The following is a 25582-nucleotide window of genomic DNA, read 5'->3' as shown; positions in this document are numbered from 1 at the left end:
GGAATGGAATGGCAACGCACTTCAGTATTCTTGCCTGGAGAATCCCAGGGGACGGAGGACGTCATGGACTCCACAGGGCAGCAGAGTCGGACACGACTAAGCGACTAACACTTTCACTTTCAGCCCCCCAAAAGAAACCCCGTTCCCTCACCTGTCACTCCCCAGCCCCCCGCAGCCACTGACCGGCCCCTTGTGTCTCCGAATCTGCCTGTTCTGGAAACTCCACGTGCACAGAATCACACACCCCGTGCCCTTGGGGTCTGGCTTCCTCACTGAGGGCCACGCTTCCCAGGTGGGTCCAGGCCGAACATGTGACACTTCTCATTCTTTCCTACGGCTCAATAGCACCATTTACGGACACCTTGTGTTCAGCTGACCCGTTTTCCCACTGGCGGGCTGTTTCCGCCTTTTGTCCGTTGTGGCGAAGGCTGCTCTGAATGCGTGTGGACAAGTTTTTGCGTCGCCAGCTACAAGTGGGCACTTGTCATCTACCTCCACGAGGAGTAAACTGTGAGCCGCTGCAGCTGCTGACCTTCAGCACTCCCCGAAAGGAGCTCAGGGCGGAGATCAGGAATGGGCTGCTCTGCATCCTGGGAAAAACTGGCAGAACAGGTCTTTGGATAGTTAGGTATTTTCAGGAGGTTTTATGAGCCCAATTCTTGCATCTCCTTGTATCTAGAAAAGCACTATAATCCTGGTGACGCCTGCTCTTCGTGACCAGCAGAAACCTTCTGCAAAAAATATGTGCTTTATCGCATGTATTCCCCCTTTCACCAAAATCGCACAATACTGACCTTCCCCTCTACCTCTCTGGAGTGAACGGTCTCTAGGGGCTAACTGAGGGCCGGTCTCCCGGGCTGCGGTCCTCATTTTGCCCCAAATAAAATTCAACTCACAACCGTCATGCTTGTACCTCCTGCACTCGACACAGGGGAGGTGTGTTTTCATTCCTCCTGGAGAAAGAACTGGGATTCCCCTGAGAGTGGGGCTGTCAGCTCACAGGACAGCTCTTGTTTAATCAGGACCATTTTTCCAAAGCAGCTGCTTCCCGTCACCTCGCGGCACTGGTGTATGAGGCTCTGATTACCCACATCCTTGGCAACACTTGCGATCATCTGAGGCCCGACTGCAGCCACGCTGTGGGGTGTGCAGGGCGTCTCATTGTGGGTTTGACATGCAGGTTCCTGCTGACTCACGGTGGCTGGCGTCTTTTCAGGGGCTTACTAGCTATTCATGTCCGTCTTCTTTGAAGAACTGTCTACTCAGGTCCTCTAACAATTTTCAAAAAAATGTGTAAAGTGTTTGCTCAGTTTTGAGTGGCAGGAGGCCTTTATATGCTCTGGATAAATGTCCCTTATCCAATCCACAATTTGCAAATGTCTTTCACCGCTCCGTGGGCTGCCTTTTCGCTTTCTCCATGGTGTCCCCGGAGGCCCCAAAGCTTCTCGCTGGGATGAAGTCTCATCTCATCGATCTTCCTCTGCTGCTTGCGCTCCTGGCGTCCTACGTAAGGATCTTTTGTGAAACCCAAGGCCACAAAGAGTTCGCTGTTTCCTGCTAGGGGTTCTGACGTCTTAGCCCGTGAGCACTGAGGACGCTGATCTACCTTGAGGCTGTCTGCGTTCGTGGCGAGGGGCGGGCAGCTGACTTCATTCTTCTGCACGTGCAAACCCGGGTGTCCCAGTGCCGCCCGCTGAAAAGACGTCTCATTCCCCGTTGAGCCGTCTTAGCGCCCTTGCCGAAAATCAGCTGGAGTGCCGTGAGGGTTCATTTCTGGACCCTTGACTCCTTGCATGTACCCACGAGGAGCCTCCTCGGGCTCCATCTGGAAGCTTCTTCTGGGTCTTCACCTGATCCCGAACCACAGCAGCTGTCTGGGCCGACCCCTCCAAGCCCACCTCCGCACACCACGCTGACTGTGCAGGGCCCCCAAGGCCACGTCCGGACCCTCGAGCCTTTAAACTGCCGGGAAGGGTGCCAACGGGCACGGGTGGTTGCCGAGGCTGGAACAGCCACCGAGCGCAGGCCTCGGAGCCCCAGCAGCCCTCCCATCCGAGGAGCTGTGACGCTCTATCCCGACCCGCAGAGGCACAGACAGGCACGGCCCCCTGGGAAGGAAAGGCCTACGACGTGGCCTGGAGGCATCCGGCCCCTGCTCGGGAGCACAGAGGCAGACAGGCGGGCTCTGGCAGACAGGCGGGCTCCCGGCAGGTGTGGCGGGCAGCAGCATCGGCCAAGGGCCCCTGCAGGGCCTTTGGAGAGCCTGGCCGGGGACCCTCCCCAGGCCGCGCCTGCCCCGGCTACGACCTCCTGCCGAGGGCCGCGGTGGCTCTCGTAAGAGGCCTGCCCCCCGCCGCCCACAAGGCTCCGGTGTCCGCGCCGGGCCCGTCTGAGGCTCTGCCCGGCCGAGGCAGCGTGGCTCTGGGAGTGCCTCCGCCCTCCCCCTGCCCGCGCCCGGCCTGGGCACCACGCTGCTTCCCCTGCTTCGATTCCTTTCAGAAGAGCTTCGGGAGAACTCAGCCGGTGCGGGGAGGGCCTCTCTTTATAAGGAAAGAGGCCAGTTCAGGGAGGCGGGCTGCTCGTGGACGGACGGCCTGCTGCGTGCTGGGCGGGGTGCGGCTTGGGGACGCGGCCTCGGCCCTCCCAGGGGTGCTGCGGGGGCATCGGGGAACCTGCCAGGGGTCGGGGCCCCCGGAGCCTCCGGGAGCAGCAGGGCTGCGGGAGCAGGCACCCACCAGAGGGTGGGGGGTGCAGCTCTGTGTCTGCAGGGACGGTGGGTTGTCTGCTTGAGAACCTCCATCCCTGACGGTTCCATGAGTGGGAGCGACCCCAGGCGGGGGCACTGGGTCACCTGGATTCAGGATTTTGGGGGGTGGTTTCAGCTTGTCGGGAAACAGTTCAGGCTGTGAGACATGGCCAGGAGCGCCCGTCTGGTCACCAGCCTCTCCTTTCACAGAGATGCTCTCCTGGTGAGTTCATATCCATCCTTCAGTACCCTGCTCACATGTGCCCGTGGAGATCAGCTTTGCCAAGGTCACACGCCGGAAGAGATGACTGTACTCTGGGGTCCCACAGCCTGAACCCTAGCCCCCCAGCACCACATGTACCAGGTCCCGGATACCCTAAGAGTCAATCTCCCTCCCAGCTCCCCTCCCTCCAGGAGCAAACGCCTTCTCTGAGTGAGTGAGTGGGTGAATGAATGAATGATCTAATAAGTAAGTGAACAGAGGCAGCTGGGCTCTGGTATTTCAAGGCCCCGTGTTTACTGAACTCGGGGTGGGGGCAGGGCCAGCACAAGCCCTCCCTCCCAGTTTAAGCCCCGCTCACACCGACCTCCAATCCCACCCCCCACCACACACACATGCAGAGCGAGTTTCCTCTTCACTGACACAATCCACAGGTGAGGAAACTTATTATGCACACAGAGCAAGCAAACAGAAAAGCAAAAATTAAATTAGATGGCAGCCTGGAAATGCCCACTGTGCAAAAAAATGCCAGCTAACTGGTTTGCGTGGCCTCCGCTGCAAATGGCCGGGTTTAATTTGGGTCTCTGGGACCCGGCTCCTGAGGCGCGGGGAGCTCGCAGGAGAGGGGTGCGGACGCGGTTTCGGATGAGCAGACCCGGATTCAATTAGTAATCAGTTCCGACCCGACTCCCTGGTAGGCGCGCAGAGGTAACGAGGAGAGTGGAGGGGAGCGGGGCCGTGAGTTTCCGCCAGGCCCGCGCCTCCCCGTCCCTGCCTCCCTCCCGGCTGGGAAGAATCCATCAACGTCAGCCAGAAGGCACCAGAAGGCCCTCCGGCCGCCTCGAGTTACAGGAGCTGCAGACACACGGGATGCGGGGACTTAGCTCAGCTCGCTGGGGTCATGACGATCCACCCGGGACCCAAGGGGCTGACCAGGTCTAGGCTCGGCGTAGCGGCCTTGCGGAAGCCAGGCGTGTCCTCCCTCCAGAGCCCTGGTGATTGTTTCTGAGAAGGGTCCCAAAGGCGAGGATGCTACACCATGCACGAACATCTGGCTGCTCAATTACAGCCCGTCCACGGGATGCTGATGGTATAGATGGTCTTAACAAAGACAGACCAGGCTTCTTAGAGATAGAACCAGCTCCAGACCCTCAAAGGGTGCCAGCAGCCCCGGCAGCATCCTTCCACTCTCTCCAGCCCCAGACACGGCAGGTCCTGACCCTCCAGGCGCCCCCGACGGACAGGGTCCTGACCCTCTAGGTGCCCCTGACATGCCCAGGGAGCCCTTCCGGACCAGCGGCCATGGCCACAGGCCTGAGGGAAGTGGGGTGGGTCCTGGAGCTGCGGGGGGTGGTCCTAGAGCCCCGCGTGCCTCCAGGAAGCTTCTGGACCCCCAGGCTCTGCGGGTGAGGCCCCTGCAGCCAGAGGTGCGCGGGCACCGGGGCCTGGACCGATGAGTCCTCACCCAGGGCTTCCCTGTCCTGCTGGAAGCCCAGTGGGGCCAGAGCTCCGGGCCTCAGAGAGGCTGCTGCTGACCTGGCGGGCTCCTCAGTCGGCCTGTCCCTGGGGGTGGGGCTCAAGGCTCTGCTGGTCCCTTCCTTGGGGGCCTTTCTCGCTGTAGGGGCCGCCCTGGGACCCGCCGGATCCTCAGAGAGCACCTCCCCACCCCGCACTGGGATGACGCGTCTCCACTCCCGATGCAGGACTGCCCTCACTGCCGGTAAATCTCTGGCCTCGGTGCCCAGAGCTGGCCCGTGTCTGCTTGCCTCTCACCTCTCCATCTGCTTTACCACCGTCCCCCGTGGCATGGTCAGAGAGGGGCAGGGCGCGGAGTGAGCACTTGGGTGGGGCCGGGAGACTGAACCAGGGGGCCTCCCCACGCCCCGGGTCAGAGCAGGGGGCTGGGGGGAGGCACCACTCTGGGGGTTCAGGAGACTGAACCGGGGGGCCGGGACCCCAGAGCCCATGCAGAGGCCCTGGGGCAGCGAGGGCCCAGCCGGAAGAGCCCGGGTCCAAGTCCAGCTCCGGGCCCGCTGCCCCGCGGGATGGACCGGCTGATACCTCAGAGCCGGCCTCACAGACTGCTGTGACCACGTCTCCCCCAGCCCCCTGCAGAACCAAGGCCACCCACCCCAAGGAGGCCAGACCAACACAGCAGGCCACAGGAGCCCCCAGCCCACCTGGAAGAGGGGGTCTGCCCCGCCAGAGGCATGGGGCGGGCGGGGCCCCTGGCCTCCCAGCTCGCCTGCTGCCCCGCCCCCCGCTGGTGTCGTCAGCAGACCCCTGCTGGGCCACCGCGTCGGCCTCGGAATGCCCAGGTCTCCGGCTGGGCCCCCTGGGTCAGCACCCCGCGCCCCGCACGGCACCCAGGGCATTCCCTGCATCAGGGGGTGCACCCACGTTGGGGCTTGACGGAAGGTGAGGGGCTCCTTTCTCTGTGAAGACTGAGGATGGTCCCCAAGGCAAGGACGTTAGCAGGACACGTCTCGTCCCCCAGACGGCTCAGCCTCTGGGGAACTGCCAGCCCACCTCCCAAGTGCGTCGAGGGTCCCGGGAGCCCGGGCGATCTGCCTCACCTCACTGGGCCTGGGGCGCCTGACACCTGCCAGGCCCAAGGGCAACTGAAACCACACAGGCATTCGGGCCCCCTCACCCCACAGTAGTACCTCGAACTGCTCCGCCCACAGCAAACCTGACCTGCCAAGAAACGCCCTCAGGCCACATGGGGACCACGGTGCCCCAGCCCCCACGCCCACAGGCAGCCCAGGGCGCGGCTGCCACGATCCTGCTGGGGGCCCCATCGGGCGAGCAGGAGGCCAGTCCGGCGAGCAGGAGGCATGGGCAGAACTTCCTGGGCAGCCAGGACAGGCGCCAGGGGCCCTGGGCTCTTACCGTCCACGCAGGCGGGCCGGGCTCGGGTGGTGCCCGCGATCTGCCCCTTTCTGCAGGCACAGCGGGCCGTCTGCCGGGCGATCGTCCTCCGCGGCTGGCTGCTGTCGCGGTCCAGCGTCACAATCTCACAGGTGCCGGCAGCCAGCTGACCTGCAAGAGATGCACAGGCGGGCTGAGCGGACGTACCTTGGGGACCAGCCCACGTGGTGCCCACACGTGCCCACGCGGCGTGCACCCCCCAGGGAGGACCCAGCGCAGCATGGGGACGGAGCCTGCTCCCCGAGGGACGTCTGAACTGCCGTCAGCCCTGCCCTGTGAACGCCGCCGTGCAGGAGACCCCGGTGACCCAACCCATCACGTGGTGGGGCACTGGAGGCCCTGCCCTCACGACAGGACATTAACTGTGGCCCATCTCAGTCATGACCAGAAACGAAGGAAGGAAGGGACTGACCTCCGGTCCTGAGTCAGGAGCGGGGCTGTGCAGAGCTCGGTGATGGGGGCCTGGGCTGACCTGGAGTGGGGGACCAGCCTGGACCCTCTCCCAGGACCTCTGGGGGCTGCGCTGGCCGCCACTGCACCGGGGAGAGCGGCCGTACGTGGTAACCTCCAGGCCAGGCCCCCAGGGTCCCCTCTCCACCTGTGGTGGGCACACACAGTTACACAGACGGTGCAAACACACACACTCCACACGCCAGGCGAGTGCACATGGGACAGCGGACACGGGTGTAGGGCTGAGGTGTGAACACGCCAGGGCCAAGAGGCACACCGACGCGAGTGCACACACACACGCACACTCACAAACACGCACACACATACACACACTCTCTCACACACACTCCAGCGAGAGCAGTCGTGGCTCCGAGAAGCCGGCGTGGCCAGTGTCCCGGCAGCAGGGCCCGCCCCCCGGAACCCACGAGCCCCGAGCGGTCACACTGACAGGGCGGCCCAGCCGCTCACCCCACGGAGGCCACATGTGCTCCCTGAGCCCCGCCGGTGCCCCAGGTCATCCCTGCCGCAACCCCAGGCACCGCAGAGCTCCTGGTGACCCCCCAGAGCCCCCCATGGGCCAGCTCCCGCCCCGCCACATGGCCACCGCCTCCACCAGGGCGTCCACCCACTCTCTGCCTCACTCTCATTCCCTCAGCAAATAATAAGCACCTACTGTACGCCGCCTTCTGCGTGGCCCTAGGACCACCATGGGAGAAAGTGGGCGTCCCGGGACGCGACCCCGAGGGGCCCTCCCAGCTCAGGGACACGGCCTCCTATGGATCCCAGTCCACCCCATGGGCTCGGCAGGGAGACAGGCGGGGGTGCACGCCGCAGCTCATGACAAGGGAACCGCAGGGAGGTGACGCCCAGGAGAGGGGCCCCACCTGCAGGGGCGGGGGTGGCAGAGTCCACCCTGCAGGCGACCGGCTGGCAGCCCCCTGGGGCTGCCGGGCAGCAGTGGCCCCAGCCCTGGGGGTCCTTCTGAGGCACTGCATCACCTCCAGGCTCCTCCTCCAGGCAGCCCACTGCACTGACCCATCCTGCCCTTTTGTCCCTGTGGTCACCTCCAGGTCCTTAGCCCGGCCTGGGGCCGGGTCCAGGGCAGCATCACACGAGCTGGCAGGACAGAGCGCCGGGAGTCGCCACCAGCTCCGCCACCAAGAGCTGCCGGAGCCGCCCTGACTGGGGGGAGCCGCCCTGACCCGGGGGAGCCGCCCTGACTGGGGGACCGGCACCTGGGTGTGACCTCAACCAGGGGGCCCCGGGGGTGTCTGCATCACCCGGCCCAGGGCTTGGAAAGGGCTGTGCACAGTGACCCCAAGCCAGCCTCCCAGGGCCCATGGTGGGTGGCTCACGGGGCCACACAGGTGCAGGAGGACGGACGCGGGGCCCTGGGCACCTCCTCCCTGACCGTCGGGACGCCTCCCTTCCTGAGAAGAACCTGTCCTCAAGTCAGCACTGCACAGCCTCCTGAGGCTGATTTAACGTGCTTGAGCTAACTACCTGCGAAATCACAGAGAACAACAGGATGGGGCGAAAACAGACAGACGTGTTCGTCAGTCAGCAGACGCACAGAGGCAGCAGGGAAGCGTCCCGGGAGGACGAGGAGGGCGCGTCTGGTGACAGGAGGGGCACAGCCTGCAGGGTGTGGTCACGGCGCTCAGGTGAGGACGCACGTTCGCCGGCCGGCCCCACACCACCCTCTGTGGTCGGCCGTGGTGCGGGCTCTGTCCAGCTGTTATTTAAGCTCGATGGGGCCGCTCCGGTATCCCTGGTCCTCACTGCGGCCCACCCAGGCCCCAGACACCTCTGGCCAACGTCAGCGGCGGGCAGAGGCCCGCGTCTCCTGGGGTCCTGAGCCCTGGTTGCTAACTAACGAAGCAACGAACCGACCAGCCACGCGCTCACCACGAGAGCTGTGACCTGACCAGGGTCTGGCCTCGGCAACCCAGCACGGGAAGCCCCTGTCCTGGGCCCCTCACGCCTCTGGGGCCTGGACCCTCACTGCCAGAGGGTGGCCGGGCAAGACCACCTCCGGCGGCTGGAGAGGGTTTCCCTGTCTGTGTGTCCAGCCCCAGGCGGCTGTCAGCCAGATCATCAACCCCCCACCCCCTACCCCGACCTGGAGCTATGACCTTGGACCACACCCCATGGAGCTGGGGGAGGGGAGGTCAGGCCGCCAACAGCCCCACCCTGATTCCTCCGCACACGCAGCCACACGGAGATGAGGCAGACAGCGGGGCCACGGGCAGTGGTCCGTGTCCGGGACCTGGTGTAAAGAGCAGTGACAGGCTGGGCACTGACCCCCCGGAGTTTTCGCCGGCATCCTGGGGCTGTACATATGTAGCCGCGGCAGCAGCAGGATGGCCCTGGCGGGGGATCGTGCTGCTCCCGGGGGCCTGGGGGCCATCCTTGCTTTGCAACCCTGGAGGACCCATGTCTGCCCCCAACGTCACAAGGCCTCCTGGCATCCTGCTCTACTCACGAGGGCACTGGGCACTGGATGAGGCTTCACTTAACGTCAGGACTTCCCTGATGGCTCAGAGTAAAGCGTCTGTCTAGAGTGTGGGAGACCCGGGTTCAATCCCTGGGTCGGGAAGATCCCCGGAGAAGGAAATGGCAACCCACTCCAGTCCTCTTGCCTGGGAAATCCCATGGATGGAGGAGCCTGGTGGGCTGCAGCCCATGGGGTCGCAAAGAGTCGGACACGACTGAGTGACTTCAGTTCACCAACAACCTCATCTTAGCTTCACCACGGCTGCAAAGACCCTATTCCCAAAGGCGGCCACCTCCGCAGGGACCAGGGCCCCCTGGATGTATTTTCAGGGACGCGATTAACCTACAAAAGCAGGGAACCCACCTCTGAGTGTAGAAAGCCCAAGGGGAACAGGCCAGCCTGGATCCGTGAGCACACGCTCCTCCATGCGCCTCCGGGAGACCACAGGGCCGGTTTATTGATTTATTCCCAGTGCAGAGCTGGGCACACACCCTCCGGCCGTCTGTACCAGCTCTCCCTCTGCTGCCCCGGGGTCTCCCGCCCTCATTTTTCACCCCTCGACTTCATGTTTGGGGTTGGCTGTCTGTGGACTCGGATTCCGGGCTTTCGCGTGGGCCTCAGCCTGCACTGTGACCATCCTCCCTGCGGGGCTGGGTCTCAGATCTTGTCCCTGACCGAGCCCTGGAGGACCTCACGGAGAAACGCTTGAGCCCTGCTGCTTCACCCTTGGTGACGCTGGCAGGCAGCACGCACTGAGGCTCCCGTGGGCGCAGCCAAGACTGCTGGAAGCAAGCGGCCCATGTGAAGGGCGCGGGGGCAGGGACACGGTGGGCCAGGACCAGCACACGGGCCCAGCACAGGGGCTCCGAGAGACCCGAGGCGCTCGGGGGGCTTGCAGGAGGCAGCTCCGAGACCCCCCGGCCACTGTTCCTGCAGCTGCTCCCCCACAGCCCAGCGTGGACCCGAGGCCCTCTGGGGCTCCGGGGTGAGAGGGCCTGTGTGTACACATGCGTGTGCCTGGGGGTGCGAGGGGTGGCAGGCTGCTTCTGTGAAGATGGAAAGAAACAAAATGTTTGCGAGGAGCCAGGCAGCAGCACAGTCCTTTAACAAAGACCAGACGCCAGAGAGAAACGTAAGGAAAGAGTGCTCATCCCCCAGGGATGGGGCTGCCCTCCTGCAGTGCCTCCCTGGGCCCCTGGACGGAGGCCGTGGTCAGGGTGCGCGTGGGGAGGTTGTGCAAACCCGCAGTTCTGCAGCCTGGCTTTTTCCCCTGACACTCGTGGGGACCTCATTCCAGGAAAAGAGCTGGCCACTGGCCACTACCCTGGACACTGTCGTCTCTGCTTGCAGCTGGGGGCCCCCGGGACAGTCTGCTTGGGATGGGGGAGCGGGAGGCACCCCAGGAGAGGCCAGGTCACTCCTCAGTCCCATCATGGCCACCGACATGGGAGGCAGGCTTGCCCAGCCTGGGGTGCAGATGCTCCATGACCTGCAGGGCGGGGGTCTGTGCGGGGGCCCAGTCCTCACCGCAGAGACAGAGAGAGAGGATGAACCACAGCCGCCGGGCGGTGGAGGCTGAGCCCGAGGAGGGAGCCCTGCTCGGGAGGGGCCCACCCTGCGGAGCTCACGGCCCTGTGGCTAAGTGATCCAGACAGCTGACGTGACCCCAGGACCGGGGGCTGGGAACGCCTGCCACCCACAGGGCCCCAGGGGCTAGGAGCCCAGCAGTGCCCCTGCCGGCCACACTGGTCCCTCGCGGTGCTCGGCTGGATGGGCGAGAGCTGCGCCCAGCCCCCGATGACCCTGCTGGACAGTGAGTGCCATTCTCATCCCTGTCTCTACAGATCTGGACAAAGAGCTCACAGACATCACGCTCCGCCCCGGGAGCCTGGATGGGTGCCTGGGGCTCAGGGAAGGGGCCCTGGGGAACATTTCTGTGGACCAGGCTCCCACCCTCGGGGGCCTCCTGGTTCCCGGGATCCTGCAGGCTGTGGACAGTCGCTGTCTTCTGGGTATTGAGGGGCGTAGCCTCTGCTGCGAGGTTCTGGCCGAGTGAGTCAACTTGGCCAGGTTTCATTTAGCCCCTGCGCCAGAGCAGACAGGATGGCTGGACACCAGGCCCTGGATGTCCCCAGGATGGTTCCCAAACCAGGGCGGCCACCACCCAGACCCTGAGCCCAGCCACTGGACGTGCAAAGGCCCGTGATGCCGAACTGCAGCGCGGGAGTCGCTCCTCCGGGACGGGAGCGCTGTGTAGCCTGGTGGAGGTTTGGGGGGACGGGTGGTCCACGTGGAGAGGGCAGCCAAGGCCAGCCTGAGGGCGAGGGCTCCGCGGTGATGTGGCTGGGCCGGGTCCTCCCAGCAGCACCTGCCCGCCCCCGGGTCCTCCCAGCAGCACCCACCCACCCGCCCATGTCAGCCGCTTTGGCCAGGCTGCACCGAAATCCGCCTGGGAGGGTGTCCTGCAGGACGGATGACAGCACAAAGGTTCAGGCCGCCTGGACGGGCACTCGGAGAGGACGGCACTGAGCGATCACGGATGTCAGCCCGTGCCTGCATGAGACCGAAACCAGGGCGGGCGAGGCAGCTGGCGGGACCAGAGCTGACCCCCGGCTGGCTCACCACTCGCCACACGCGTGGCGAGGAAGACCAGGGCCCGGGGCAGGTCCCCGACAGGAGGGAAGGACCCGGGTGACGAGGCAGCTCTGCCCGCGGAGAGGGTCCGGGCGTGCAGGAGCGCTGGCTGTGGGGCTGGTCTGACTATCCTGGGAACTCCAGACCCTGACCCCGCAGGTGCGGGGGCCCCGGAGGAGAGGGGGCCATGCCAGGGGTCAGCAGTCAGACCCCAGCCTGCAGAGGAGAGGCTGCCAGCCACTCGCAACGGCCCAGAAGCACGGAGGACCAGGTGCCAGCCGGGCAGGCGGATACGCTGCCACTCAGCGCCAACTTGACCTTTCCCCTCTGACCTTCCATCCCACCGCCGGCCTCAGAGGCAGAGAGTCCGATGGTCCCGGCCACACCGGGTGGTCAGCGTCCCCACCCCGTCCTGCCCCAGTGACCCTGCCTGGCGCTGCTCCACCGGGGACCCGTCAGGAAGGGCGGGGGTAATCGGGGGACAGGCCACGCTGATGGACAGACGAGCCTCAGGGCTCAGAGCACGACAGCCACCTTCTCCCAGCTTAAAGACACTCTGTGGGTCAGTCCCTGGCCGCTCCCGTCAGCACAGCCGGGAAGCATCATCAAGGCTTTCCCAGCAAAGCCTCTGATCGTATGCAAGCCCCCAGCAGCCCGCTGATGACCCATCCCAGCCGGCTCCCCTGGTCGCTGCCCCTCCTGTCCACGGCCACGTCCCGCCCCAAGCCCAGAACTTGGGTGGGCTGGGACGAGGGCTTGTGGTGGCCCCTCCCATGGCCGGCGCACCTTCTGGAACCTTCTGCGCGAGGAGCCCCCCACGTGCCTCCCAGCCTGTCCCGCAGCCTCCAGACACAGGAAGGACCCCAGGGGAGGAGGGGGAGGGAGGAGAGGGTCCCCTCACGGCCGCCAGCTCCGGGAGTGGCCTTTGCTTACAGACGCCCGCCCAGCAGGCCCTTCTGAGACGCTCGACCGGGCGCCCCGAGGGCTTGGCCTTTTCATCTGCAGGAGGGACCTGGAATACGAAGGGAAGAAGGCAGGTTGCGAACCTAGCAGGGAAGCAGGTTCTCTGGGAACGAGACCAGAGCCTGAACTCAAGATCTGCGGGGGGTGCCACGGCGGCCCCCGCAGTCAGCCAGTGTCCCGCCCCGGCTGAGCCCTGAGCCCCCAGCACGCAGGCTCACCCAGGCTCACAGAGAAGTTGCAGGGGTCTGCGTGACCCGAGCTGGCAGAAGCCACTGCAGGCCATCGGGGACCGCCCCTGCTGTCTGGACCACGGCCGGCCGGCCACCTGCAGGGGGCAGGGCAGCGCCCAGAGGCAGGATGCACGTTGTTGGGATGTGAGATCGCAGAGCCGGCTGCTGACGGGGCTGCGAGACGGAAATGCAGGAGCCGATGGAGGCCCCCGAAATGCCCCTGCAGCCAACACGTGGGGCGACAGACGCCTCCCCCAGGAGCAGCTGTGTGTCCCCGGTTCTGGGCTCTCAGTCAGGCAGGGGAGGGTCATCAGAGGAGGCCCGGGCCGGGCCTGCAGAGGGCAGACGGCTCTAACGTCGGCTGTGGGCGTGTGGGTCTGTGCTCCGCCCTGGAGAAGGCTGGGTGGGGACCAGGCCCACCGGGACTCACAGGCCTGGCACTGCCCCCGCCCCCCCCCCCCGCCTGCATCATCAGCCTTCCTGGGCCCTTGGCCTGCCCTCCCTGCCGTCAGAGCCCTGCTCCCCTCAGCTATGCTCCCTACGGGGGTCCACGCGGGGCCTGCCCCGCTCACAACCACGGGTCCCCATGGAAAGGACACTTGCGGGCGTGCACCTGGTCACCCCACCTTCCAATCCTCCCCGTCTAGCTGGGAGGGGACAAGGAGGTCAGGGAGAGCACTGGTGGCCATGCAGCCCACTCCCCGTGTCAGGACAGACTCCACGGGGGGCGGGCGAGGCCTGTAGGTCAGAGCTGGACGCGCCCCCCAGGTGCCCTGTGACCTCTCCACCGGAGGGGCCACGTGAGCCTGGACGCCAGCAGCCGGGTCGCCCCGGGAGGCTCCAGGCACGTCTGGTGGGTGCTCTCCGCTGTCTCCTGGCCTGACGCTGAGCAGGGCAAACCCCACCCCTCCACCCCACACTCCCTGGTGAGCCCGCAGGGCCCATGTGGGGTCACAGCCTGGTCGGTCAGAGCAGACTCCTTGGGGAAAAGCAGTGGACCCCCAGTGGTTAAGGTGATGAGGATGTGCACAAGCTATTCGCTGCCACAGGCCTCCTCGTTAAGGTCACGCTGCCTGACGGGCTCCAGGGCCACAGACAGCAAGACCCAGAACTCAGAAAAGGGGTTATGAACGACCCCATGTAGCCAGGAGAAATACGGCCCCAGAGAGGCCCACGCCCTAAACCCTAGAGCCTCACACAGGTGAGCATCATCTTAACTGGCGGAGATGTGAGTGAGGGTCCTGAGTGTGGCGACAGTGCTGGTACCCGTGGCATCGCAGGGTCCCTCTAGGGAGGCGGAGGGAGCCTGACCGCAGAGAGGGAGGTCAGGTGATGCTGGGCTCAGGGGCTGGAGGCAGGAAGTGGCTGTGAGCCACAGAACTAGGGAAACACAAGGGACAGACGCCCTCCTGGAGCCTCTGGGGGGACTCAGCCCTGCCTGCACCTTGACTTCGGCTCAGGGAGACCCATGTCCATTTGTGACCTGCAGGAGAGCAAGAGTGTGGTGTGTTCAATCTGCAGCCCCGGCAAACAGGCCCCGGCCAGTGGCCACACCGCCGTCACCAGACCTGGGACCACTGGGGCTGGGCCTGGTGGGCAAGGCTGGCTGGCCGGGGGGAAGGGCCTCCAGATGTTGGTTCTGGGAGGCAGAGCCCATGGTGAGTGGGCCAGTCTGTGTAGCCCACATGGCCCCCACTCCGGGTCTTGCTGGGGGGTGTCAGAGGCAGAGGAGCCCCATATCTGGGTCCTGGAGAGATCCCTGCCCAGCTTGGAGACACTTCCTCCCAGCCAGCTCTTCCTGGAAACCCGGGGAGTGGGTGTGGCCAGCCCTGCCCCCAAGGACAGGTGGGCAACAAGGACGGAGCTGGTCAGCAGGACGTGGTCCCTGCCAGGAGCCCAGGTGGCCTGGCAGAGGGGCCAGCACCCCGGAAGTCTCCCTGGCAGGTCTCGCCCACAACAACGGGGCTCAGGAGACCCTCGGAAGTGGCTGAGGCTCCAGGGACCCGGTGAGGGAGCAGAGCAGGGTGTTGGATGTCCACTAAGGTGACCACGAGACCCCTCTGTATTCTGAGCACAGGCCCCCGGATGGAGACTCCGCAGGGCTCCTGTCTGCCCCACCCTCCCGCAGCTTGCTGGATCTACCTGACATCTCGGGTGTAACCTTCCCCCGGCAAGGGGGGACGGTCCAGGGTCTGGTCCACGGCTCCCCGGGCTGGTCTGCGGCCTGGCTGCCTGGTTTCAGGCGGAGAAGCAGGGAGTGAGAGCCTGCTCCCTGGCAGACTGTACTTTCTGCCGCTCCCCAGCACACCACCTGCCTTTACGGACAGTGAAGAGGGCCGAGCACGTCCACCGTTCTCCTTGAGGCAGCGCGCACGGCCCCGAAACGTCCGTTACAAAGCGCCCGGCCGGTCCAGCTGGCTCCCCGTCAATTATCCCCGCGGATGTGTCTGTTAATGAGGCGAGCGCGGCTGGCGGGTCCCTGCGGCCCTGGGGGCCCGGCCCGAGCTGGACCGGAACGCTGTTGGCACAGCATCGTAAACACGGGGTAATTACGCTGCAGTTTATGACTTCGCAAAGGTCGATAAAAGGCACGCAGCATCACTCTGCATCGGAGCAGCCCAAGCCAGAGACGCCAGAGAACCAGGCAGACCCCTGCCTCGGGGCCCCACCCCTCCAGGTCTTGTTCCCCGGCCCCCACGGCGCCCTGCGCCAGTCAGCCAAGCTTGGAGACGCCATGAACCGTGGCCGCCCCTGCAGCCAGGAGCCCAGCACCAACCTGCCAGAGCGGCCAGGAGAAGCGGCCTCTGCTGTGTCAGCAGCTCAGGGGTGGCCTGGCCTCTGGGCTCCGGCCCCGTCCCCACCCCGGCCCCCCGGCGGCCCTGTCCCCACCCCGGCCCCCGGGGCCCTCACCTCGGGCAGAGTCTGACCTCTCCTGGCCCCACACCCCGCACCACAGACAGGACGCCCCGGGACTCCAAGGCACCTGGAGCCCAGCGGAGTCACGGGGTCACACTGGGCGATTCCCTGGATGGAGCTGGGTGTCCAGCGGGAGCATCCAGCTCGTCTCTGGTGAGAAGGGGCCCTGCGAGAGGTCCCCCTGCCCCACCCGTCCAAGCTGCTGCCGCCCCCGCCCTTGCTCCTGGGATGCAGCATCGCTGTTCGCAGGGACCGCCTCCACCGTGAGCAGGGGGCTTCCGGCAGGTGATGGGAGGACTTGGGCCATGAGGTCCCCATAGGGCGGTCTGTCCCTCCCATCCTGACCCAGAGCTTCTCCCCGGGGTCCTAGCCTCCAAGCGCCCCAGCTCAGCCTGTGGCCCAGGCAGAGCCAAACTCCTTTTCCAAGAAGAGGGAACAGAGAAATGGGCCCAGCCGCCCCCAGAGGCTGGCCTCAGCAGCCTGTAGATGTGCCCCTGCTGTGGAGTGAGGCCCCCCTTCAGAGTCTCGGCTACCTGAGGAGAGTCCACAGGGTTCTGAGGCATCGGGATGCTCAGCCACCCCCAGGGGTCTCCAGGGCGGCCTCAGCCACATGCATGTTTCAGGTCAGAGGTTGGAACCTCTGCAGCACCTGGCCAGCCGGCCCCACAAAGACGGGAGCATCTGAGGACCCGGGGCTGCGCTTGCTTCTTGCTGCGGCCTGGGGCGCTCAACAGCTGTCACAGCAGGGCCTCCAGCCCGGCAGCCCAGGGACAGGCCCCCAGGGAGCCCATCCCCACCGCCTGTGCCCTGGGGTCCAGTGGCCTTCAACCTGTGCCTGCTCCCAGGTCCCCACCCGCCACACAGTCCTCCCCACGGGTGTGCTGCTGAGCCTGCCTGCCACTCAGCAGGCCTGTCCGCTCACTGCTGTTGGCACAGAGCAGGGACTGTCCACAGGCATGGATGAATGGATGGGTGGGTGGATGGATGAATGGGCAGATGGATGGGTGGGTGGATGGATGAATGGATGGATGGGTGGATGGATGATGGATTGATGGACAGATGGATGGATGAGTGGATGGATGAGGGGCTGATGGACAGATGGATGGATGGGTGGATGAATGGGTGAATGGATTGATGAGTAGATGGATGATGAGAGGATGGATGATGGATAGTGGATTGATGGACACATGGATTGATGAGTGGATGGATGAGGAATTGATGGATAGATGGATGCTTAGATGATGGATTTATGGACAGATGGATGGATGGGTGGATGAATGGGTGAATGGATTGATGAGTGGATGGATGGATGGATGGATGGATGGATGGATGGATGGATGGATGGACAGATGGATTGATGAGTGGATGGATGAGGGATTGATGGACAGATTGATGAATGGGTGGATGCATGGATGGATGAGTGGCTGGATGGACAGATGGATGGATGGGTGGATGGATGCATGGATGGATGGGTGGATGGATTGATGGACAGATGGATGGATGGGTGGATGGCTGGTGGACAGACAGATGGGTTGATGAGTGGATGAGGGAGGAAGGGGAAGCAGCTGACTGTGAGGTTCTCTGACGATCCATCCTCTCTGACCTGGGCCTCAAGGCTGGAACAGTGTGGGGCTCCCAAGAACAGGTGCTGGATAAATAACCTGGCAGGACCAAGATCCAAACCCCATGGGCTGGCTGTCTGGAGTCCCCGGCTCCCCTGTAAAGACACCCACATGAAGGGCTGAGAACGCCCGCCGACCATCACGGGCAGCCACAGCCTCCGTGACTTGCACTTGGGGATCCAATTCAACTGTCCTCTGCAAGAGCAACAGAGCAAAGTCAGGAGCCGAGGAGGCGGCCACAGCGGGTCCACCGTGGAGAGATGTCAGAGGCACCACCAGCCTCTGCCCACTGACTGCGCGCGGCGCCAGGTGAGGGCAGCGCTCCTGGGCAGCAGCGACGGCCGAGAGCCCCTGCAGCAGGCAGCGCTCAGAAGAGCAAGGGCAGGAGTCTGCGGCAGGGCTGGAGGCTGGTCTGGACCCATCAGACAGATCCGTCTGGAACCTGGGTTTGGGGCTCAGCCGCGGCGTCTGCACTTGGGGGGCTCTGAGCCGTCAGTCACGGGACAGAATCCGGCCTCTGGTGCCGGCGCAGGCGCAGAGCAAGAGGAGGAAGCGTCCTGGGCCAGAGGTGCTGGGGTCAGAGGCGGGCGGGGGGCCTGTCTCCGCCCGTCCTCCAGCCTGGCCGCCCTGAACCCAGGGTCACTTTGCCTCCTTTTCTTTCTCCGTTTCCTGTTGGGTCTGACATGGGGGTTTGAATAAAAGCCTGCGGTGCTGAGCCCCACAAACACCAGGCTGCAGCACCCAGGGCCCCGGGGGCTCGGGCATGAGCAGCTCAGACACGGGAAGCGGGCTCTGACTCCAAGGAAAAGGGCTCTGCCGGACAGTGCGCGCTGGGCTGGTGCCAAGGCCGTGTCTCCGTCCTGATGCTGCCCCGCAGGTGGACGCTGGGGCTGCCCATCTCTCTGTGAGCGCCTGCCTAGGTCACCAGTGTCCCCCAACTAGGCCTGTGACTCGGGGGTCCCGCTGTGTCCTGCACTCCTGGCTGCACCTGACCAGTAACCGTGGGACAGACGGCACCTCCAGCACAGAACCTAGGTTTCCCAGGGCGTGTGCCAGGGCTGGCTCGAGGACGGGCCATGGACTCCTCTGACCAGGAGTGAGGACGCTGAGGCTGGAGGCAGGTCACTGCCTCGGGAAGTCCTGGCTCACGTGCTCATCCTTCATCTGTCCCTGCTTCGTTCTGCAAAGATCAGCAGAGCAGCTCAACCAGACAACTCGAAGCCCACCACCCTCGTGGGCAGGGGCGGGACAGGGGGCAGGTTGGACGTGAAGGAGCCTTGCAGGCAACCCGCCTCGCCAACCAGGGTCCGACGGCAGCCACAGAGACCAGGCAGCCCAGCTCTGCTCGCTGCCACGCACCCGAGCGGCCGGGTTGCCAACGATGAGCATTAAGCCGGCCGATCAATTACTCATCGCGGGGCAGAGCCGTCCAGGGTATCTTTATGAGCAAGTAAATCCTGAGCTTGTTCCAATAAAGTATTTACGAGGCCTCTTGCTTCAAAAGTGCATGACGGCCTTTTCTAATTCAGTTGACGTGGCAAGAGTAAATACGAAGACGTGAGTTTGGGAACACAGACATGGAGCGCCCCGAGTGGACACGGTGCCCGCTGCGGCCTGGGCACCTGGGAAGGCCGCTCTGTGCCCACACGGAGGGGCGGCCCCAAGGCCGGCAGACAAGCCCGCTCCCCTCTGAGCCCCTCGTCAGAAACACCGGGGCTCCCTCTGCCGCGGACACTTTCACACAGCCTGGAGGTTAAGTGCATGGCCAGACTTCTTGGGTTTGAAGCCTGGTGCTGCCTCAGTTTCCCTAGCTGAGAAATGGGCAGAAACAGCACCCCTGGGAGGAGGTGATCACTCACCAAGTGCTCCCCACAGCGGCGATCTGCAGGGGCCACCATGTACCAAGCTGCTGCCCCCAGCGGCTCTCACGGTCACTCGGCCTACGGAGCAATGGCCAGGGCTGGGGGTGAGGGTGGGGGCATGCCGGGGCCCAGATCAGCTGTGTATGAACCTCCTGTGGCTCCTGCAACAGACGGCGCCACCGCCAGGGAGGCCTCCAGCAACAGAGAGGACAGCGCCCAGCTTCCGCAGGCCCCTGGGCCCCTCCCCACGGAGCTCGGACCCCTGCCCCCATCGTCCCAGTGACACGTCCTGCTCCGTGACCTGCCTGCCTCCCTGTTAGTAGGACCCGCAGGGCAGACCCGGGGTGCAGCAGTCGGCCAATGGCCTGGGGCCGGCACAGGTCACGGCAGGCCCGAGCTGGTCCTGGTGCCGGTCCCCCCACCATCCCCCACGGCTACAGTCGGCCACGACCTTGGACGTCAAATGGAGGATGTGCGTGCCTGCCTTACAGAGAGACGCCCCTCTGCCTGCCCTGGATGCCCCGACCCTAGACTTCAAGGCAGGTGAGAGTGCCAGGACCATCCTCCCGGCAGCAAACGGCGTTTCCACACTGGGGTCATCGAAGCCTTGGCTCTGGGGTCCGAAGGGCTTTCCTGTGCCGAGGAGATGGCAGATGTCCTGACTCTGCAGCCCTGGGCACCTGGGGGCTGCTCAGCACGGGCTGAGGGGCCGAGGTGGCCCCAGAAAAATCACGGACGGGCCTGGGGTGCTCAGCCCACCCGTCCCCAGAGCTTTATTTCTGGCCGCTGCAACTTGAATCTCATCAAAGTGCTAGTGGCTCAGTTGTGTCTGACTCTTTGTGAGCCCGTGGACAGGAGTTTGCCAGGCTCTTTTACCCAAGGGATTCTCCAGGCAAGAACCCTGGAGTGGGGTTGCCATTTGCTTCTCCAGGGGATCTTCCTGATCCAGCAATTCGACCCGGCTCTCTGGCATTGCAGGCAGATTGTTTACCATCTGAGCCACCCTCATTAGATGTCTGGTTAAGTTCTTCAAATATTTCAAGGTGTGAGTAACAATTCTTATCTCAGGAGGCTTGCAGGCAGGGTCTGCCCTTGTGGCCTCGCCCACATTTCTGGGGGGTTGGGTGGGGGCCTATAGCGTCAGCTCCCCTCCCGCGATGCTGTTGCCCCCAACGCCCGTCAAACCGACACCCCTCAGCGGAGCAGGCTTTATGAAGGCGCTTCTGCGCTTCTGGTGGTGGGCTTGTTTTTCTAGTGATCGCAGCTGAAGTCTTCTCCGTGCGGGGGTCACACACGCGTCACTGACAAGTGCCCCTCCTTCCTGGGCCCCTGAGGACCCCTTTGTGGTCTTTTCTGCAGGACGGCGGGGTGGGGGTCCTTCAGGTTCAGTGGGCAGCAGATCTCCAGGGCCCACCTGTTTGGAAGTGACGCCGTCCTGATGTCTACTAGACCTTCTATCTCAGCACCTCGCCGTGCCAGCCTGCCGGGATCTCTGCCCTCCTCCTGAGTCAGCCCGGACGTCACCTCCACCAGGAAGCCCCCCACTCCAGCCCCAAACCCGGATCAGCTGCTAGCACCTGAGTTCCTGTGTCAACGACCTGTGAAGCCAGACGTGCCAAGAACCGCCTCCTGCCAGAGAGGGCGGGAGGGGAGGAGGAGCCTCCATCGGACCTACAGGTCACTCCCAGGGTCTGAGAAGAGGCCTCGGGCTTCTGTGGGCAGACTGTGCTCTGACGGGGCAGGGGGGTGACCACGCAGTGGCGGGCTGCTGCGGGCGGCCTCTGAAGGCCAGGAGGCCAGGGGGCACCTGGGCTGTCGGGCCGTGGCGGCAGGGCTGCCACGGTGTGGGCACCCAGTCCTGCCCTTGCCGGGCACGCCAGATGCCCAAGGGTGGGGTGGGGTAGGGTGGGGTGGGGTGAGGGGCAGGCTCTTGTGCTCACAGAGAGCTGAGAGAAGACGAGGATCCACGCTCCCTGGACCCCGTGGGACCTCCGCGTCCAGCCCGGAAATGCCCCCGTCTGGGCCACCCTTCCTGGAACCTCTGGGCACGCGGGGGGTGCGGGGAGGGGCGGAGCGTCCACTGCCAGGCCTCGGCCTCCACTCGGGAAGGCAGCGCCGCCCAGGGTGCACGAGCCGCCTGCAGCTCCGCACCCTCCGCTGCGCCTCGCTCTATAAGTGCTGCTTCCAGAGGGAGCCGAGCCCAGCGAGGAGGGGCCAGCCAGCACTCTCCGGCATCCGCAGGGATCCGAGTCCACTCTCCCCATGAAGACCAGTGCTTACCAGCCCCTCGCCAAGGAGCCTCGGAAATCAGGTCTAGGCTCAGAGGTTGTGATGCCCACGTAGCTGTGGGTCAGAGCCCCTGTGCCTGGACCATGGAAGCTTGGCCATCCTGCCCAGGGCCCCGGGGTTGGGGGGAGCCTTCCCTCTGCTGGAAGGGGGCCCGTCTAGGGTCACAGGAGCAGAGAAGAGCCGGAGGCCTTTTGGGAACAGAGCCCTGCCCTGAGCTTTGTCTTCTCAGGGTGGTGCCATTGCCCTTCCACACACACGCACACACACGTGCACACATGCACGCACACACACGCACGCACACGCGCAGAGGACTGACCCCCTCCCTGAGAACCCTGCTCTAAAATGCATCCGCCGTATCCTCTGCACCACGTGGGTGGGTCAGAATCAGGAAGGGCTGTGAAGCTCACGATTTTCCTGCCCAGCATCTGGTCCGGGCAAAGAATATAACAACCAACATCCCTGGGCCCCGAGACTCAGCCCCTCCCCAGGGCTGGAGCCAGCTGGGGCGCTCCGCCCCCACCCCCAGCCCAGGACACACAGAACATCGTCCGGGGGCCCAGGGGTACCCCAGACTTAGGCCAGTGGGCCTCACAGTGGTGCCTGCAAGGTGCGCGGACAGGGAGGTCGGGGGGCACCTGCCCTAAAGGTCGACACAGACCCCACGGGGAGCCTCTGGGGTGAAAGGCAGGGAGCAGTCACCTCACCCCACAGCCACCCACTGCCCTGCAGAGCTGAGAGGGGCCCTGCACCCCACTAGCAGGAGGAAGGCTGGGGGTAGGGGCAGTGTGCACACGGGCCTGCAGGCTCAGGGGTGTGACTCTCTGGGGAGGCGGCTGTCCTCTCCTTAGTCATTAGCTCTTATCTCGGTATAAGTCTTAGATCTTATCCCGGTAAAACGCACGCGACAAGACTCTTTCGGAACCAAGTTTAAGTGCGCAGCTCAGCGGCATTAAGCGCATTCACACTGCCGTGTGACCATCACCATCATCCTCTCCAGAACTTCCTCATCTTCCCAAAAGGAACTCTGCCCGCACTGGAGACTCACCCCTCCCCCAGCCTCTCCCCTCCCCTCTCCCCACCCTCTACCTTCTGCATCTGTGGCTTTGAAGGCCCAGGAAAGAATCGGGCTGTCCCCACATGTCCGTGTCTGCACGGGCGCACAGGTAAGATGCAGGGTGAGGGGTGACGACCCCCTTGGGAACACAGTGGCCAACCCCCAGAGCAGAGGCAGCAGCTAGGCACTTTTTAATGCTGCATTTTTGCAATTACAAGGAAACATGATGTTTACTTAAAAAGAAGAAAGTGAGAGAAGAGAGAAAACAGATCTCACGGATAATCACGGCACCCGAGGAGCCGCCACGGTGGGCTCTCCAGCACACGCTCACCCCGAGTTCCGGCTCTGTGTCTCTCACACACATCTGTGTTCACAAACACGGGTCTCCGGGGTTACCCTGGGGCTGTCGCACCTAAGGCATAAACCTGCTCTTCTTCAGCCTTGAAGGTATCACCTGTATTCCTGCCCACGCAGTGGGGTGGGGGCCAGGGGGTCTCTGTGTTAGAGATGCTGGGGGACCCTCCCCCTCTGCCCTCAGACGGGTCCCCACTCCCACAAGACCCCGCCAGGTCCCAGGGGAGCTGTCCGCGTGTCCCAGGACCAGCTCCCTGAGGCAGGATTTCTGGGGCAGATCCCTGGACACAGGGCACACACATCCCAGAGGCTGAGCCCAGGGCTCCATGGCTGAGTCTGTAGAGGGCGATCAGGGTTCTCCCCGACTTTCACCCAGTAGGACGAGAGTGCTGAGGCCTCCTGAGGTCTGGCCTGTGCTGACTCATGGGCCACAGGGCTGGGCCTCCCCTAACCACCTCCCCGCTCTGTCTCCTGTACACAGACCCAGCATTCTACTTGGGAAGGGAGGCTGCCAAGTCCACTGCCCAGAACTGTGATCCCAGAACCCGAGCCTTGTGGGGCTAGCGGCTCCCCGGGCCTGACCTTGTGGGCACTTCCGCCCAGGGTTAGCAACGCTCACCCCAGCGGTGGGCGGGGCCCAGGCCAGTCACATCCAGAGACTGACCCCTCAGGGCTCCAGACACCAGCAGCCTCTCCTGCCACTCAGGCCAAAGAAACAGATTATAGTTATTTCCACTGTGTGCCTTGGAGTGAGAAACGGTCTAATTTTGGAATCAGCCAGTCTCAAGTTGACATTTGAGGCCTGCCAAGTTATTCATGTTGAACCTTGGGAAACGTACTTCACCCCTAAATCCTCAAATACATCACCTGTAAAACAGAGGTAATACCTGCTTTCAATACACCAGGGCTCATAGGATTCGAGGAGGTGCTAGATGAAAGGCACCGAGACATAGATTGGTTCCCACCACCATCACCATCATCATGATCACCATTGTTGTTTCATCTCACAGTCACATCTCTTTAATACCCCAGGGACTGCAGCACACCAGGCTCCTCTGTCCTCCATTATCTCCCAGAGTTTGCTCAAACTCATGTCCAATGATCATCACCATCACCACCATCATCACCATCACCACCATCATCACCATCACCACCATCACCACCATCACCACCACCATCACCACCACCACCATAACCACCATCATCACCACCATCGCCACCACCACCATCACCAGCACATCATCACCATCATCACCATCACCATCACCAGTACCATCACCACCACCACCACCATAACCACCATCACCACCATCATCACCATCACCACCACCACCATAATCATCACCACCATCACCATCATCACCATCACCACCATCATCACCATCACCACCACCATCACCATTATCATCCCCATTACCATCATCACTACCATCAGTCTCACAGACATGCTTCCTGGGCTGGCCAGGTGCCACTGGGCCTCTCCCACCTCAGGCTCTGCTCCTTGCCTCTCTCTTTGAAGATGGCCTGCCTCCACTGCTCCTGAAGCCCTGCCTGTTTCCTCACAGGTCCCCTGCCCCGGCCTTCTCTCCACCCCTCACTCCTGTGCCACCCTAGGGCAGGGGCTCAAGAAGAGTCCACTGGAGAGGCCCCAGCTCACAGCGCTGGCATACTGTCGGCACAGAGGGGAACAGCAGGGGAGAAGAAGGAAGCCTCTGCCAAGAAGTCACCCATCCCAGGCTCAGAGTCCACAGCCAAACCCTCCTTCAGCCCTGGATGTGGTCTCCATGACAACCTTGAGCAGCTTGCCACTGAGGAGCACCCAGCGGGCACCCTGTGGGCATGGACAGGCTGCTGGTGCCCAACAGGGACCAACTTCACCCCATGGGACCAGGTGCCCCAGTGAGCGCACATCCAGGCACCATCAGTGGTCAGACAGGAGGAGGCAGGACCGTCCCAAGTGCCCCAGGGATGCGCCAGGCATGTCCACTGTGTGTCACGACCCTGCCTGGCCGTGGGCCTCCTACTCGGCCAAGGACCTCGAAGCTGGGTGACCTCTAGGCTTCAGTGACCCCAGTAGCCATGAGGCAGAGGGGCCCAGCCTCAGGACACCCTGCCCCAAAATGCATTCTCCCGAAGTGACATCTGGAGGTCGTTCATCACTAAGGCCAAGGGCCCACTTCCCCGTGGGGTGCGTGTTGCTGATCAGCGGGGTGGCTGAGCCGTCACAGTGAAGATCGCCGTGTGTCCACCACCTCAGTTTCAGCCCTGGTGGTTCAGACAGTAAAGAATCTGTCTGCAATCCAGGTTCAATCCCTGGGTCAAAGATCCCCTGTAGAAGGGAATGGCTACCCACTCCAGTATTCTTGCCTGGAGAATCCCACGGGACAGAGGATGTCATGGACTCCATGGGGCAGCAAAGAGTCGGACACAACTGAGCGACTAACACTTTCACTTTCAGCCCCCCAAAAGAAACCCCGTTCCCTCACCTGTCACTCCCCAGCACCCTGCAGCCACGGACCGGCCCCTTGTGCCTCCGAATCGGCCTGTTCTGGAAATTCCACGTGCACGGAATCACATACCATGTGCCCTTGGGGTCTGGCTTCCTCACTGAGCGCCACGCTTCCCAGGTGGGTCCAGGCCGAACGTGTGACACTTCTCATTCTTTCCTACGGCTCAATAGCACCATTTATGGACACCTTGTGTTCAGCTGACCCGTTTTTCCACTGGTGGACTGCAGCCCTCTGCCTGGAAGCCCCCACACCCAGCGTGTCCCCAGACACAGAAGCTAGAAGCCCCCACACCCAGCGTGCCCCA

The 25582-nt window shown here is 63.7% G+C and overlaps 1 protein-coding gene across 2 annotated transcripts in view; it reads right to left on the bottom strand.

Moving 5' to 3' along the window:
* TAFA5 (TAFA chemokine like family member 5) overlaps positions 1-25582 on the bottom strand; it is a 174378-nt gene that overhangs the window by 57127 nt on the left and 91669 nt on the right. For both annotated transcript variants that reach the window (XM_070453525.1, XM_070453524.1), the window contains exon 2: positions 5859-6008. In XM_070453525.1, the coding sequence (XP_070309626.1) occupies positions 5859-6008 (150 nt within the window). The remainder of the gene's footprint in view (positions 1-5858; positions 6009-25582) is intronic.

Source organism: Odocoileus virginianus, chromosome 23 (assembly GCF_023699985.2).
Source record: "Odocoileus virginianus isolate 20LAN1187 ecotype Illinois chromosome 23, Ovbor_1.2, whole genome shotgun sequence".
In the NCBI taxonomy this organism is placed as follows: Eukaryota; Metazoa; Chordata; class Mammalia; order Artiodactyla; family Cervidae; genus Odocoileus; species Odocoileus virginianus.
The sequence above is the reverse complement of the archived record's forward strand: the minus strand, read 5'-3'. Positions and strand labels throughout refer to the sequence as shown.